We start from the raw sequence: 12,609 nt of genomic DNA, 5'->3' as shown, positions 1-12,609 counted from the left end.
AAAAAAAAAAAAAAAAAAAAATTGAAAAGTATGAGCTGCTCTCCACATAAAACATGCGAATAATTTCTTACAAATAAAACATGCAAATAATTTATTTCTTATCCATCGTCAAACTCAAATTAAATTTTGGTGTAGCTCTCGCAAAAAAAAATTAAGGACCAACCCATTATATTTATTCCTAAAACATTAAATAATTTAACTTTATTACAATATATAACTTGTTTAATCCATGAAAGTATCAATAAAATAAAGCATGCTCAAACTCAGAAACTCCAGAATAAATTACTATATAGTATGAGATTTGAGTTGGCCTATTGAATCTATAACTATTGATCCACACAGTACATGATCTCCCAAAATGCATGTTACAACAAATCCGAAGCTCAATGAAAGGCATCGGTAATCCACACAGTACATGATCTCCCAAAATGAAGTTTTAACGGCGAACCTTACCAACTACTCCGCACTATGGAATAGGGTACAAGTAAACCGGTTTGTGAACTATTATAGCATTATAAGTTACATACGAACTACGAAGATATAAATTTCATTATTGATGAAGATAAAATAGGAGACAACATGTAACCACTAAAAAATACGAACATTATAATTTACCGACTTTCAATGTTCAAGATAAAAAAAAAGGAGACAATCCAAATATTTTTAAACATATAAAATCAATTAGAGATTATATTATAATAAACTAATTAATGATCACTAAGTATATCATCAACCATCGATCATAAACAAATACTTTCATCAATTAGAAAATTTGATACTATATTTTAATGAGAGCCAGCTTCACCAAAATAGTAATCTTTTAGTATGTTTTTACTATACATTAGTTTGACGTATTAAATAAGACGTTAACGTTCATCATTGACAAAAACAACAGTACGTATATATACCTTGATCAAATATATTAAATATCCTAGCAGTTTTCTTGTTATTACATACTAGTAATTAATAAAAACAGCTCAAGATTAATGATTCAACAAAAATAATAATTAAATTATTTATTTTTCTCTTTCTTTCTCATAATGCGAATATAATTATAAACCCTATTTTGGGAGTATATTAATATTTGTTATCCGGTATTTCAGGCTTTTTTAATGGATAATAGTAATAATATTACTAGAAAAGAGTTAAATATTATCTTGATGATGGGGTTCAAGTTCAAGGCACGCAACTTTATGTTAAGCTGACGTGGCAACTTCGGATAGCGAAAAAATTGAAATAAAAAGTCCAAAATCGATTCATTCTCACACACAAAGCAAAAATATGACTAACAGCGAGTTCTCTTCATCATCTTCGTCACCAAGCGATCGTAGGATCGGTGCTCTGCTCCGTCATCTCACTGCCGCTACGAATTCCGATAACCTGAGCTCCGTTTATGCCTCGCCGACATCGGGAGTCTCCGGCGGTTCTGTTTTCGCTCATCTTGTTCAAGCTCCCGAGGATCCTATTCTTGGGGTACCTTCTTCTTCTTCTTCTTCTTCGATTGTTTTTTTTTGTTTGTATATAAATTCCAAAATATGTGTGTCCTACGCATTGGATCGGTTATTGATTAGTGTGAAATTCACGATCTCGCGATATAATTCGAAAAATGATAGATGGAAATGAGAGGGGATGATTTTGATGTTTTATGTTTCTGATTTTGGTTCGCAATCGCATGATTAGTAGAATGGATTTGAATCTATTTCGTCACGAAAGTTTCAGCTCTAAGATTGAGTTATGATGATTTTGTCTTTTTTTTTTTTGGGGTAATATCAGTGATTCTGATGATGTTTTTGTTTTTTAAACATGATTTGATAGGTGACAGTTGCGTATAACAAAGACCCAAGCCCAGTTAAGCTGAATTTGGGAGTTGGTGCTTACCGTACTGAGGTAATGATCCTCTTAATCTATCCATCTTTCATGGTTTAGTGTGGTTCATTAATGGTGTTTTGGTTTGCAGGAGGGAAAACCTTTGGTTCTTAATGTTGTGAGGAAAGCTGAGCAGCAGCTTATTAATGACAGGTTGAGCTCCCAGCTCTCTCTTCTTTTGGGTTCTAACTACCCTTTATGTGCTTGATGTTGTGAGGAAATCTGAGTCTTGTTTTGTGTTGTTAATCTGTAGAACAAGAATCAAGGAGTATCTTCCCATTGTTGGGTTGGTTGAGTTTAACAAGTTAAGCGCTAAGCTCATATTAGGTGCTGACAGGTAATTCTTCTTCTGTTTATTCTTTTGTTTTCATCAGTTTTTTTTTGTCTTTCAGAACAATTCTTTATGATTTTGGTGTTGTTTTCATGTATGTCACTTAGTCCTGCTATTCGGGAGAATCGGGTTTCAACCGTTGAGTGTTTGTCTGGTACTGGTTCCCTCAGAGTTGGTGGGGAGTTTTTGGCCAAGCATTATCATCAGGTACATGCATGCTTTTAGTCTTAAGTTCTTGTTTGTTTGAATTTCTTCTTCCTATAGACTTTTTCATCTAAACTTGGGGTCTGCTCTCTTTGCATTCCAGAAAACAATTTATATTACTCAGCCAACATGGGGAAATCATCCCAAAATTTTCACGCTGGCCGGTTTGACTGTGAAAACTTACCGCTACTATGATCCATCCACACGTGGGTTGAACTTTCAAGGTGAGACTACGGTGAACTAGTACTGATTTATATGCTTATTATTGTTGATAAGCTTATGGAATTTTCTAAATTGGCTATGGCAACTATTTTTCTTTTGTTCACAGGTTTAATGGAAGACCTTGGTGCTGCCACACCTGGTTCTATAGTGCTTCTCCATGCCTGTGCCCATAACCCAACTGGTGTTGATCCAACCATTCAACAGTGGGAGCAAATCAGGCAGTTGATGCGATCAAAGGGATTGATGCCATTCTTTGATAGTGCTTATCAGGTACACTGATTGATGATACTTGTGTGTAAGATCAGCTGATGGTTAAACCACCTTGCTCTCAAAGAATTGGTAATACTTGTCTTCCATATGGTTTAATCTCATTTCGCATTGTAGGGCTTCGCGAGTGGAAGCCTGGATACAGATGCAAAACCGATTAGGATGTTTGTTGCTGATGGCGGAGAATGCCTCGTTGCTCAAAGTTATGCGAAGAACATGGGATTATATGGGGAAAGAGTTGGAGCTCTCAGCATTGTAAGATTCATATAAACCTGCTGCATTGGAAGAAATCGTTTTTTAGAAACTCGTAGGAAATTCTTTATCGAATTCTGACATGAAGTTGTTGTAGGTATGCAAATCATCAGATGTTGCAGGGAAAGTTGAAAGCCAACTGAAACTAGTGATAAGGCCAATGTACTCAAGTCCTCCGATTCATGGTGCATCAATCGTGGCTGTAATCCTCCGAGATAGGAATTTGTTCAACGAATGGACTCTGGAACTGAAGGCCATGGCTGATCGTATCATCAGCATGAGAAAACAGCTTTTTGAGGCATTACGTGCTAGAGGTAAGTAAGGTCTTATTGTTTTGTATAGATCATCAGGACCATAAATGGACATAACTAAATGAAACAAAACTCAAAAATCATGTGACAGGTACGCCTGGAGACTGGAGTCACATAATAAAGCAGATAGGTATGTTTACATTCACAGGGTTAAACCCAGCTCAAGTCTCTTACATGACTAAAGAGTACCACATCTACATGACATCCGACGGGTAAGCCTCTCTTCGTCATCTGTTATCTGTTAAGTTTCTTGAATTTGTCTTAAATTGTTGTGATTGTATAAATGAATAATAGGAGGATAAGCATGGCTGGTCTGAGCTCGAAGACTGTACCACACCTTGCAGACGCTATCCACGCTGTTGCGACCAAAGCCGTCTGAGAAACCGAACACGAACACCGATTACGACCAATTCGATTAAATCGCCATAATAAAGTATATGTTTTTTTTTTCTCTTCTCTTATAGTATTTCCGGCAGTAACAATATAAATGTCGTGACGATTATTATTATTTCATCCCAGTATTAATAAAGTACGCAAGAGAGCTCTTGTGTTTCTGCTACTGTTACCTACCCCTGAATCCATCTTTTTAGATTTGTATGTTACTGCAGTTTGGTATATCATGTACTCCCATATGTGCACCTGCAGTATAGGTTATTTTCCCAAAGTATATGGACGTGTATGTACATACTCATTGCAGGGGCAATAAGAAATATGTATATTTATATATTGATCACAGAATCTACATAAATTCACTCGAGTTGATCCATTATAAAAAACATAGAAAAGAAATAGATCCAGACAGGGACAATTCATAGAAGATGCACATACATATTTATACATGTTCATGTATGTGCATTTGCATATTATGTATGAGCTTTTGGCATTTTTTTACCTACATCCCTTCAAGAGGTAAGATGAGACTTCTTCTGTTGCTTTGACGGGAGACTCGCAATCGTTGAAGTCCAGCACTCGACGTTCCGCCTATAGATTGAGAAATGTTCAAAACCACAAATCAATGGAGGAAAAAGACACTGTATTTTCTAGAATCACAAAATCATTATCCCGAAATCGTCTACTTAGAGAATGAATAATTGGTATTTGGTGAAGTAAGTATATACCAGTAGAGGATCATTATTCTCTTTGTTCAATTCCTTCTTCTGCTCCGCATCATCATTAGTTGGTGAAAGTGAAACTTCCATTGCATCATCTGCAAATGCTGCAAATGCACTTGCATGTTCATTTCTCTGTGTCATTACTCCTATGCCCTCGTAGCTTCTCTCCCCAGGACTGAAAATGTACCCCATATCCTGAAAAGATAAGCACAAAATTCATAGGTCCATATATATTAGGCCTAAAAGAATTTAACATTATGCACCAGGAAGTAAGAGGTTGAACATATAATAGAAGGATCTGAAGGCATATGAAATACCTCGATAGTTATTTCTGTGTCAAACCTTGGGCTGGGCAAGAGAGAGTTTACGTAAAATGGAGATTTCCAGGCTGAGGGAGATTCAAGACCTCTCCTGAATGGAGTTCCACAGAATCTGTAAATGGACCAAAAAAAAGGGAGAAACAAAATCGTTATAGCAATAACTGAAAGCAAATAGAGGAAAAGGTATATTTTTGGAAGGTTGGGATAGATGTATGTACATGCTAAAATTCTCATTCCTTGTCTCGTTGTCAACAAGATGACCCTCTGTGTTTCTCGCTCGAGAAGGCGAATTGATGACCAAACAAAGACTTGAAGAGGAATGCTGTTCTTTGTTAGACGTAGCCATGAAAGTTTTCTGAAATTGACTTCTTGGTGTTAAAACTTGTGCTTTCTGTGCTTTGGTTACTGATTGGCCTGGAGAAGACAGAACTGGCTTGCAGTTATTGAGCTCAGAAAGAACACCAGAGAAACTTTCAGCCTGCACAACAGTTAATCCATCAAGAAGGTAAAACCATTAAAAAAAATGATGAATCCTGTGATGTATGAAGAAACGGTGATCCATCATGAAATGTAATGTATGTCAGTTAGATCATATATAAATCGCAGAATAAAGAGTAAAACCCATAAAAACAGTTAAACAGTTTTTTTACCAAAATATATTGATAGTTCGATCACTAGAATGTACACACAGGTCAGTTAAATGAACTAGGGAAGTAAAACTTATTTCAAGAAAAGGTTCCCCAGTTTAGTTATACTGTTGTTACCACAAAATGAAAGCTATCATCTTCACATAGAAATTGCGTACTGAAATGACATGGTTGGGGAAAATATGCAAATGCTTAAAAGAAAGAAGAGACTTACATTTTCGACATCAGCTTCAGAACCATCTTTTTCCCTGACATTTGCCTCCATGCAAGTTTGCTCTGCTTTCTCAAGCGATTTTCTGATATGCATAGTTTCTTCTGGCATTTTGTGACTAAAGAGTAAAGAAGGGTTGCTCCTCCAGTTCTCTTCACCTTCTCCACCATTGACTCTATCTCCAAGAATGACATCAGTGTTATTTCCAAAGATAGACTCTCGATTTTCACTCTCATCAAACATCACATCTAGCCGTGAAAAATCTTTTGCCAGACTGGCTGCTATATCAGTTTCAAGTTTCTTATCACTTCTTTTCTCAGATAGCGGTGTCAGCAAATCACGGGTCCGTTTCCTCAGGATTGACTTTGCACCAACCAAGGTCTTTTTCGCAGTGGGAGATTCCCAAAGTCGAAGGGGACTTATGCACGTCATGGTAGACATCAGTAGCTTGCGTATGCCAAGAGGACTGTAATCGTGTAGAGGATCGTTTTTAGATTGTAGAAGATCACAGCTGAAAACAGGTACGTCCAAGCTTGGAAAAGCGAGACTTGATGAAGCTCCCACGTCCTCATGATGTTGCTCGCTTGTCGCGTTTGGATCATCCTTGGGAAGAGAGTGTGGCCTATCTTCTGCCAGAGAAGCAAAATCACTCACTGCAACCAACTTCTTGGAATCATTCACATGATATGAATCTTCTTCGCTGGAGTTACTGGTTCCTCCATCAACACAAGTGGAGCTTGATGGATCATCGATGCATATGAACCTACCATTCCCATTTGTTGTGCACTTTGGTTCTGCCTCAAAAGGATGACATATCAATCCAGAAGACTTCTTTGCATACTTGTCGGGTGTTATGATTAAGGGAGCTGGCCGAAGAGTTTCTTTGCCTGAGGCGGCTGTTGCATTCAACCTTGAAGAAGAGCTCTGCATAGGAGATTTCGTAGCTTCTGATATCTGGCTGTCTGAACCTGATGCACACAAAATAGGATCTCGGGAGTCTGACTGGTTAACCTCGTTTGGTTCTTGGGTCAAGGATCTACAAGTAGAAACACTGTGCTCTTCACTCTCTTGATCAGGGAAAAGTACCCTGCAACATTCCGTTTCAGGTGTCAAAACGTTTGCTGAGTTGGTGTAAGTAGCCACATCAATATTTAATGTGGAGTTTGTAGGTTCCAGAGTTGATTCCTTGCTCTCCTTCGTGTATGGCATCGGTAGCTCTGACATATTATTCTGTCTCATCTCCAGTGAAATGTCCGAAAGTTCCTGAAAATCAAATTGGTAGTCCTGGCTTGGAGAAGTCGAGACATTATGATCAGGAAACTGTGGACAGTCCTCCATGTCACAAGAGACTTCTGAGATGGAGACGGATATATCTTCCAATTCTGGATAGAAATACTGATCTGAATGATATACAGCTTGCTCAGTCTCTTGAGAGTTTCCATAAGGGTAGAAATGATGGTCCATGTTTATAGCTCCATTTGAAAAATCCCCTGCAGATAGTGAGCAGCCAACCATGCTTGAATTTGGACGGCTGTCTATTTCGCCATTTCCATCTATATTACTCTGCATAAAAGCTGATTGTAATGTGGAACTTCTCTCATAAGGAGCTAGAGGCATGGCTTGGTACTGATCCAAAAGGCCAGACGACATGTAGGAATCAAGTTTCTTCTTAACTGAACTGTGCCAGTGATTTTTAATTCCATTATCCGACCTGTTAATAACATAGGGAAAAAAAAAACTATATTGCTAGAACAAATAGAAGAATACCTTCAGATTGAATAAAGATGACAAAAAATATTAGTACCTTCCAGGCAAGAACTTGGTTAACTCTGCCCATTTATTACCATATATTTGATGAGCACGAATCAGAACCAGCTCTTCTTCTTGAGTCCAAGCTTCCTTGTTAATGGCAGGATTGAGGTGATTGTGCCACCTATATCAATTATTACAAGCTTTGTGAATGCTAATATACACTTGACTATTGTTCCTAGAGAAACAACTGTCAATAAGCATACCTCTCTCTACATTGCTTTCCAATGCGGCCAGGTAAATATCGAGCAATAGTGGACCACTTCTTCGGCCCATATTTTTCGATTAACTGAACTATCATTTCATCTTCCTACACACATGTCAAAATGAGAACGATAAGCAGTCATAATAGATGTCAGGAAAACTATAAAGCAAACAGGATCAAGCATGCGAGATACGCATAGATAGAATTAGTAAGGAAATAAAGTGTCACCTCCTTCGTCCATGGCCCTTTAACAAGTTCAGGGTTAAGAACCTTCTGCCACCTGTGTAGGCACTGGACATCAGTTCGATCCTTGAAATATTCAGCTGGAAAGTTAAGAAAAGCAAATCAGAAACATTCCATCAGACAAGAAAGATTACAGTTCACTTCAGTAAAGCCAACACAAGCAAGGAGAAGAAGTATAGACAGTTAGTTACTTTACCTATCTTCTTCCAGTTCTTCCCTTTGAAACTATGGACAGCTTTTCTCAACACCTCATCCTGAAAACATGTTTGGTTAAAAAAAGTTAGCAAATATGTTGATCAAAGAGTGTAAAATGCATATCTCAATGCAGCATGATGAATGACATCATGCAAATGAAAAAAACACACAGTGATGACCAGACTAATTGGCACCAAACATAAAAAAAGTTCACACCTCCTCTGCTGTCCATTGACCTCGAGTTGAACGTCTAGCAGGGCCACTAGTCCTCCTGTAAATAAAAACAACACAAACCAAGTTTATTGCGGCAAGTCAGTAAGTCACCGATTAATTAGTTAGTAAGATATGAGACGAAAGAAGAAAAAGAAGCAAACCCGTGACGCGATTTGGGGATCCCATCCTGAGGAGTTGAGATGGTTGAAGTAGACTCACTTTCCATAACTTGTCAAAGAATAAGCAAAAATAGTAACCCCAATTCCCATACGTTGCCTTTCTTCTATGCAATGTTCACTCCAATACATTATCTAAGCAAAAAGCTATTCTTCTCTCCTTTGCATCATCATCTCACAATCTCTCTCTCTCTGAGATTTAAAAAACAAAAAAGCAAAAGGAATCAGCACGGTCGCTTATAATCTATCAGGACAAAAACATACTCGAAGCTGGAGTTTGCTTCCTCACACCTCGAGCTTGGTATTAGATCCAAAATGACTATACTGTGATGTTTATTTTGTTAATCACTTTAAAAGAGAGAAATTTGTTTTTGGATCAATCAGACAATAAATTCAAAACCACATCATACCCAAATCAACCCCCAAGATTGAAAAAGATCAATAAGACAGACTTGAAGATCTCTAACCAGGTAAAAAAAAACTCACCGATGCGAGGTTCGGAAATGGAAGTAATCAGAAATCGAAGAAATCCCCAAATTAAAACTTAAAAAAAGTCGAAAACAAGGAAATCTCCGATCTGAGACAAATCTGAGTCGAGAGTGAGTGATTGAAAAGTTTTACAGATGAAGAAGATTAAAAGAGAAGACTAGGATGAAATCTAAAACGGTCGGCAGAGCTTAATTGTTTTTTCAAAACAAGAATGGCGGAAATTCGAATTTCGTCAACAAACCCTATTTACAGACAAACAAAGTCAAATAATAAACGTTTCGTTTTCTTTTTTTTTTCTCTAATGAGCGGCTCTCAATCTTAAATCCCAGACGTCTATTTTGAATATTTCCGGCCACGTGTCACCCTATCGTGTGTTTAACGGACATATCATTATTTTGTTTCTTCTCCTTTTTTTTCCCCTTCTTTTTCCTTTATTTTCAAATTTTTACCCAGAGATTTATTTAATACTCCTTGATCTCTCCATTGTTGGATTCAAATCACCCTTTTAGGGGCCACCGGAATTATTTCAAATCATGGGACCTTTTAGGTGCGATTGATATATATCATATATCATCAACTGGGTCGCTCAAAGGTTACTACTTACTTACTACTCACTGGCCAGCTAACTTGAGGGGTAAATAAACTGATCCGGAAGATCGCTAAGATCGGTTTAGATTCAACAGCTATTACTATGATCAGTAGACTGATCCAACCCCGACCAACCCAAGACGCTCTGATTTTCTGATAGAATCAGGATTCAAGAGCTATGTCCGACCAGTAAATTGATTCTAGGGGTAATAAAATGACTTTCGACAAGCACAACAATGCAAAGATGCAAACCATGACTGCCATAACCAGATCGCTCACCAGTGTTATATATAGAATGCTCTTTTAATTTCTCACAGATCAGATTCAATCCTTTGAAACATTTTAATGGACCAACTAGTCCAAGTACCAGATTAGGGTTTTAGGTCTTCAAGACTGACTTTTTAAAAGAAAACATAATACCGGACAACCATCATCATCATCATATTCAAGGCTAGTAAGAACATCTTAAGCCTTCTTTGAAGGACAGTACAGGATCACCTCTGGCTGAATGTTACCGACTTGGTTTGTTGTTTTTTTTTTTTCTCATTTCTTCAGAGCTTTTACATGAAATCGTCTTCCAGTTCTTGAACCGATTTGTGGCTTGAAGCAATGTCTTTGTTGGATGTCATTTTATCAGTCACCATTAGTCCCTTGTAACTCCTCATCTCTGCTTGCCTCTCCTTCTCAAGCCTATCTATCTCTTCACGTTTCTTCTGCAATATTAAGAAAACATTGAAAGATTTGTGTCAAAACCCCTAATCAAAGACTTCTTCAGATTATAACCACAAAACCCGGAAACTGACCTTCTCCCTCAGATGTAGTTTCCTCTCTGCCCTTTCAGCAGCATTCACAGCTTCTCTCTCGGCTTCAGCAACAAAGTTATCAACAACAACAATATCAATTTTGTAGATCTTAAAGTTATAATATCTGGAAAGATAGTCACTTTAACTGACACTTCATATGCATGAAAATTATATATTTGTATGATATTCTATCTATTGGAATTTAAGTAAGAGCCCACAAACCAAATACTAACCTCTCAGATCAGGAGTTCTTTCAACTTTTGTTTTGTTCAATCTGTTAACTATATCATTGACTCGCTTCTCCACTCTGATTGTCCGGACCTTTAATAAACAAATATCAGTTAGGTATCATCATTGCTTTGCAACCATACTTTGAGCAGATTTCATGTATGCACAACCAAATTTTCTTGAGAGATGGCGAAGCTTACCATCTTTGAATTGTGGAAACCAACTTGACCAACATCCATGGAGGCAGTTTTCTTCAAGTTGGACCACGGAGTGTACACAACATCAACGTTGTTCACCTTGTTGCCTGGCACATAATCCCAGACACCAGTCGATAAGAAAACAGAAAATACCCTATATGTGCCCTCCTTCTAAAAAACAAACTGGTACTCTAAGACTAACGATTATGCAAATGTTAAGTTCAGTACAAGTAGAGAAAGGGTTTCAGATTTTACCTTGAATGGAGTTAGCTTTCACTAGCTGAGCACAGTCCTCCAGCACACCTTCACTAATGTCATCAAAACTTTGGCCTCTATGAAGCCTCAAGTAAACATGAGCTGACGACATTTTATCCACGTGAAACCTGCATCAAATGAAAATTACTTTTAGCAACTTGGTCGTGTATCAACATACAGAACAAGAAATTAAAATGCTGAATAGGTGAAGCTGCTAGAGTTTATATGAAAAAATAAAAAATTTAAATTAGAAGGTAAAAAAAATCCATACATGTCTAAACACATCAAAGATTGACATTAGCAAGGAAAGCATGAACAGAGTATAGACATAACGAATCCATAAGTTTACTCATAAACCTCAGTTATGCATCAACTTACTGAACTGCAAATAAATGATCACTAGAAAATCTATAAAACTCATTTAGTTTGTATAAATGAAAAAGAAAATCATCAAACTAGGAGGTAACAAACAAAAAAGTTTGAATATAGCTAACACAGCATGAGAGGACAATAGACATGCTGAGAAACAGCCCAATACTTAAATAAGGGTGAGTTCAGAGCTACCAGTATACCCATAGGTATTACTCATAAAAGACTAATCAATAAAACATTATCAATAGTGGATCATAGCTCTCTGGCGCTACAAAGATATTTCCAGAAAAAAAATTGATATGGTAACTGCATAACTAGGCCAAACTACATTTCACAAAAAAAGTATTTAAACGTCACCACAGTTATATTTTTCTTTTTGTTTCAGAACATAAAGGCCAAGATTTATCTCAGAAAAGAGTATACACACGACAACATTTCTAAGCTCGTATCATAATGAATCTTCACAATCATTTTCAGAAACAAGGAACTAACAACATATCTCTTCTGCCAAATGTTTTTAAGAAAACTATTTGAATGAAGAAAACTAATACCGATAAATTATACTAGATAAGAACAACAACTCATCGCAAAACTCAGCACAACAAATTGAAATCATCAAAACCAAAACATGAGTAAAGGTTGACCACCATTTCATTCTCTTTCATTCCCATGAATTCACCACAATCAATCAATAAACAATAGATCACGACATAACAAAACATCTAACCCTAAACAAAGAGAACAAACTCAAAATTCGATTATAAAGCCCAACTAATTAAACAATTGAGCCATCCGAAACTAAAACCGATCCCGAGCTAAAATTCAGAAAGCAAAAACGATGATCGGGAAAAATCGAGAAGTCTTTGTCGCGAAAAACAAAAGAAGCTTACCAGACGTCTTCAGGGAAGCCGTACTTGATGAGCTCCTCGTTCTCGAACTTATCAAGCCCCATGAAGATTGTGTAGTCGCCAGCATCAGGTCGGGCCTTGAAGTAGAACACCATCGCTTCGATCCGAGAACGAACCAAATCGAATGGAGATCGAATCTAGGGTTTCCCCCCTCTTCTCACTTTCCCTATCTCCCCTCTCTTCCC

The 12,609-nt window shown here is 37.3% G+C and overlaps 3 protein-coding genes across 3 annotated transcripts; 1 reads left to right on the top strand and 2 right to left on the bottom strand.

Annotated features, from left to right (window-relative positions):
• LOC104769382 (aspartate aminotransferase 3, chloroplastic) lies at positions 1,265 to 4,012 on the top strand. Its single transcript, XM_010493583.2, has 11 exons — positions 1,265 to 1,473; positions 1,816 to 1,887; positions 1,958 to 2,019; positions 2,120 to 2,203; positions 2,305 to 2,404; positions 2,505 to 2,625; positions 2,730 to 2,893; positions 3,008 to 3,145; positions 3,240 to 3,456; positions 3,545 to 3,665; positions 3,748 to 4,012. The coding sequence occupies exons 1-11, from the start codon at positions 1,282 to 1,284 to the stop codon at positions 3,830 to 3,832; spliced, it is 1,356 nt and encodes a 451-aa protein (XP_010491885.1). The 5' UTR covers positions 1,265 to 1,281; the 3' UTR covers positions 3,833 to 4,012.
• LOC104769383 (myb-related protein 3R-1-like) lies at positions 4,155 to 9,367 on the bottom strand. The gene is made up of 12 exons (XM_010493584.2): positions 9,071 to 9,367; positions 8,570 to 8,776; positions 8,412 to 8,466; positions 8,197 to 8,254; positions 7,986 to 8,080; positions 7,759 to 7,862; positions 7,548 to 7,676; positions 5,747 to 7,454; positions 5,104 to 5,363; positions 4,883 to 4,997; positions 4,572 to 4,760; positions 4,155 to 4,434 (listed from the first exon to the last, which is right to left on the bottom strand). Exons 2-12 carry the CDS (start codon positions 8,632 to 8,634, stop codon positions 4,342 to 4,344), a joined length of 2,871 nt encoding a protein of 956 aa, XP_010491886.1. The 5' UTR covers positions 8,635 to 8,776; positions 9,071 to 9,367; the 3' UTR covers positions 4,155 to 4,341.
• On the bottom strand, positions 9,951 to 12,609 carry LOC104769381 (coiled-coil domain-containing protein 25-like). The gene is made up of 6 exons (XM_010493582.1): positions 12,407 to 12,609; positions 11,145 to 11,272; positions 10,893 to 10,996; positions 10,698 to 10,785; positions 10,465 to 10,526; positions 9,951 to 10,374 (listed from the first exon to the last, which is right to left on the bottom strand). Exons 1-6 carry the CDS (start codon positions 12,517 to 12,519, stop codon positions 10,222 to 10,224), a joined length of 648 nt encoding a protein of 215 aa, XP_010491884.1. The 5' UTR covers positions 12,520 to 12,609; the 3' UTR covers positions 9,951 to 10,221.

The sequence above is a fragment of the Camelina sativa genome, chromosome 20, assembly GCF_000633955.1.
Source record: "Camelina sativa cultivar DH55 chromosome 20, Cs, whole genome shotgun sequence".
Classification (NCBI taxonomy): Eukaryota; Viridiplantae; Streptophyta; class Magnoliopsida; order Brassicales; family Brassicaceae; genus Camelina; species Camelina sativa.
This window is presented reverse-complemented; position numbering and strand designations above follow the sequence as displayed.

Excerpts from the sequence above, each read along its gene's own strand:
- LOC104769383 (XM_010493584.2), bottom strand. The coding sequence starts at position 8,634 with ATGGAAAGTGAGTCTACTTCAACCATCTCAACTCCTCAGGATGGGATC. Across the intron at positions 4,998-5,103 it reads AGGAATGAGAATTTTAGCAT|ATTCTGTGGAACTCCATTCA; the intron begins GTACATACATCT and ends GTCCATTTACAG. Across the intron at positions 4,435-4,571 it reads AGAATAATGATCCTCTACTG|GCGGAACGTCGAGTGCTGGA; the intron begins GTATATACTTAC and ends CTCAATCTATAG.
- LOC104769381 (XM_010493582.1), bottom strand. The coding sequence starts at position 12,519 with ATGGTGTTCTACTTCAAGGCCCGACCTGATGCTGGCGACTACACAATC. Across the intron at positions 11,273-12,406 it reads GGCTTCCCTGAAGACGTCTG|GTTTCACGTGGATAAAATGT; the intron begins GTAAGCTTCTTT and ends CATTTGATGCAG. Across the intron at positions 10,375-10,464 it reads AACTACATCTGAGGGAGAAG|AAGAAACGTGAAGAGATAGA; the intron begins GTCAGTTTCCGG and ends TTAATATTGCAG.
- LOC104769382 (XM_010493583.2), top strand. The coding sequence starts at position 1,282 with ATGACTAACAGCGAGTTCTCTTCATCATCTTCGTCACCAAGCGATCGT. Across the intron at positions 2,020-2,119 it reads CAGCAGCTTATTAATGACAG|AACAAGAATCAAGGAGTATC; the intron begins GTTGAGCTCCCA and ends GTTAATCTGTAG. Across the intron at positions 3,666-3,747 it reads ATCTACATGACATCCGACGG|GAGGATAAGCATGGCTGGTC; the intron begins GTAAGCCTCTCT and ends AATGAATAATAG.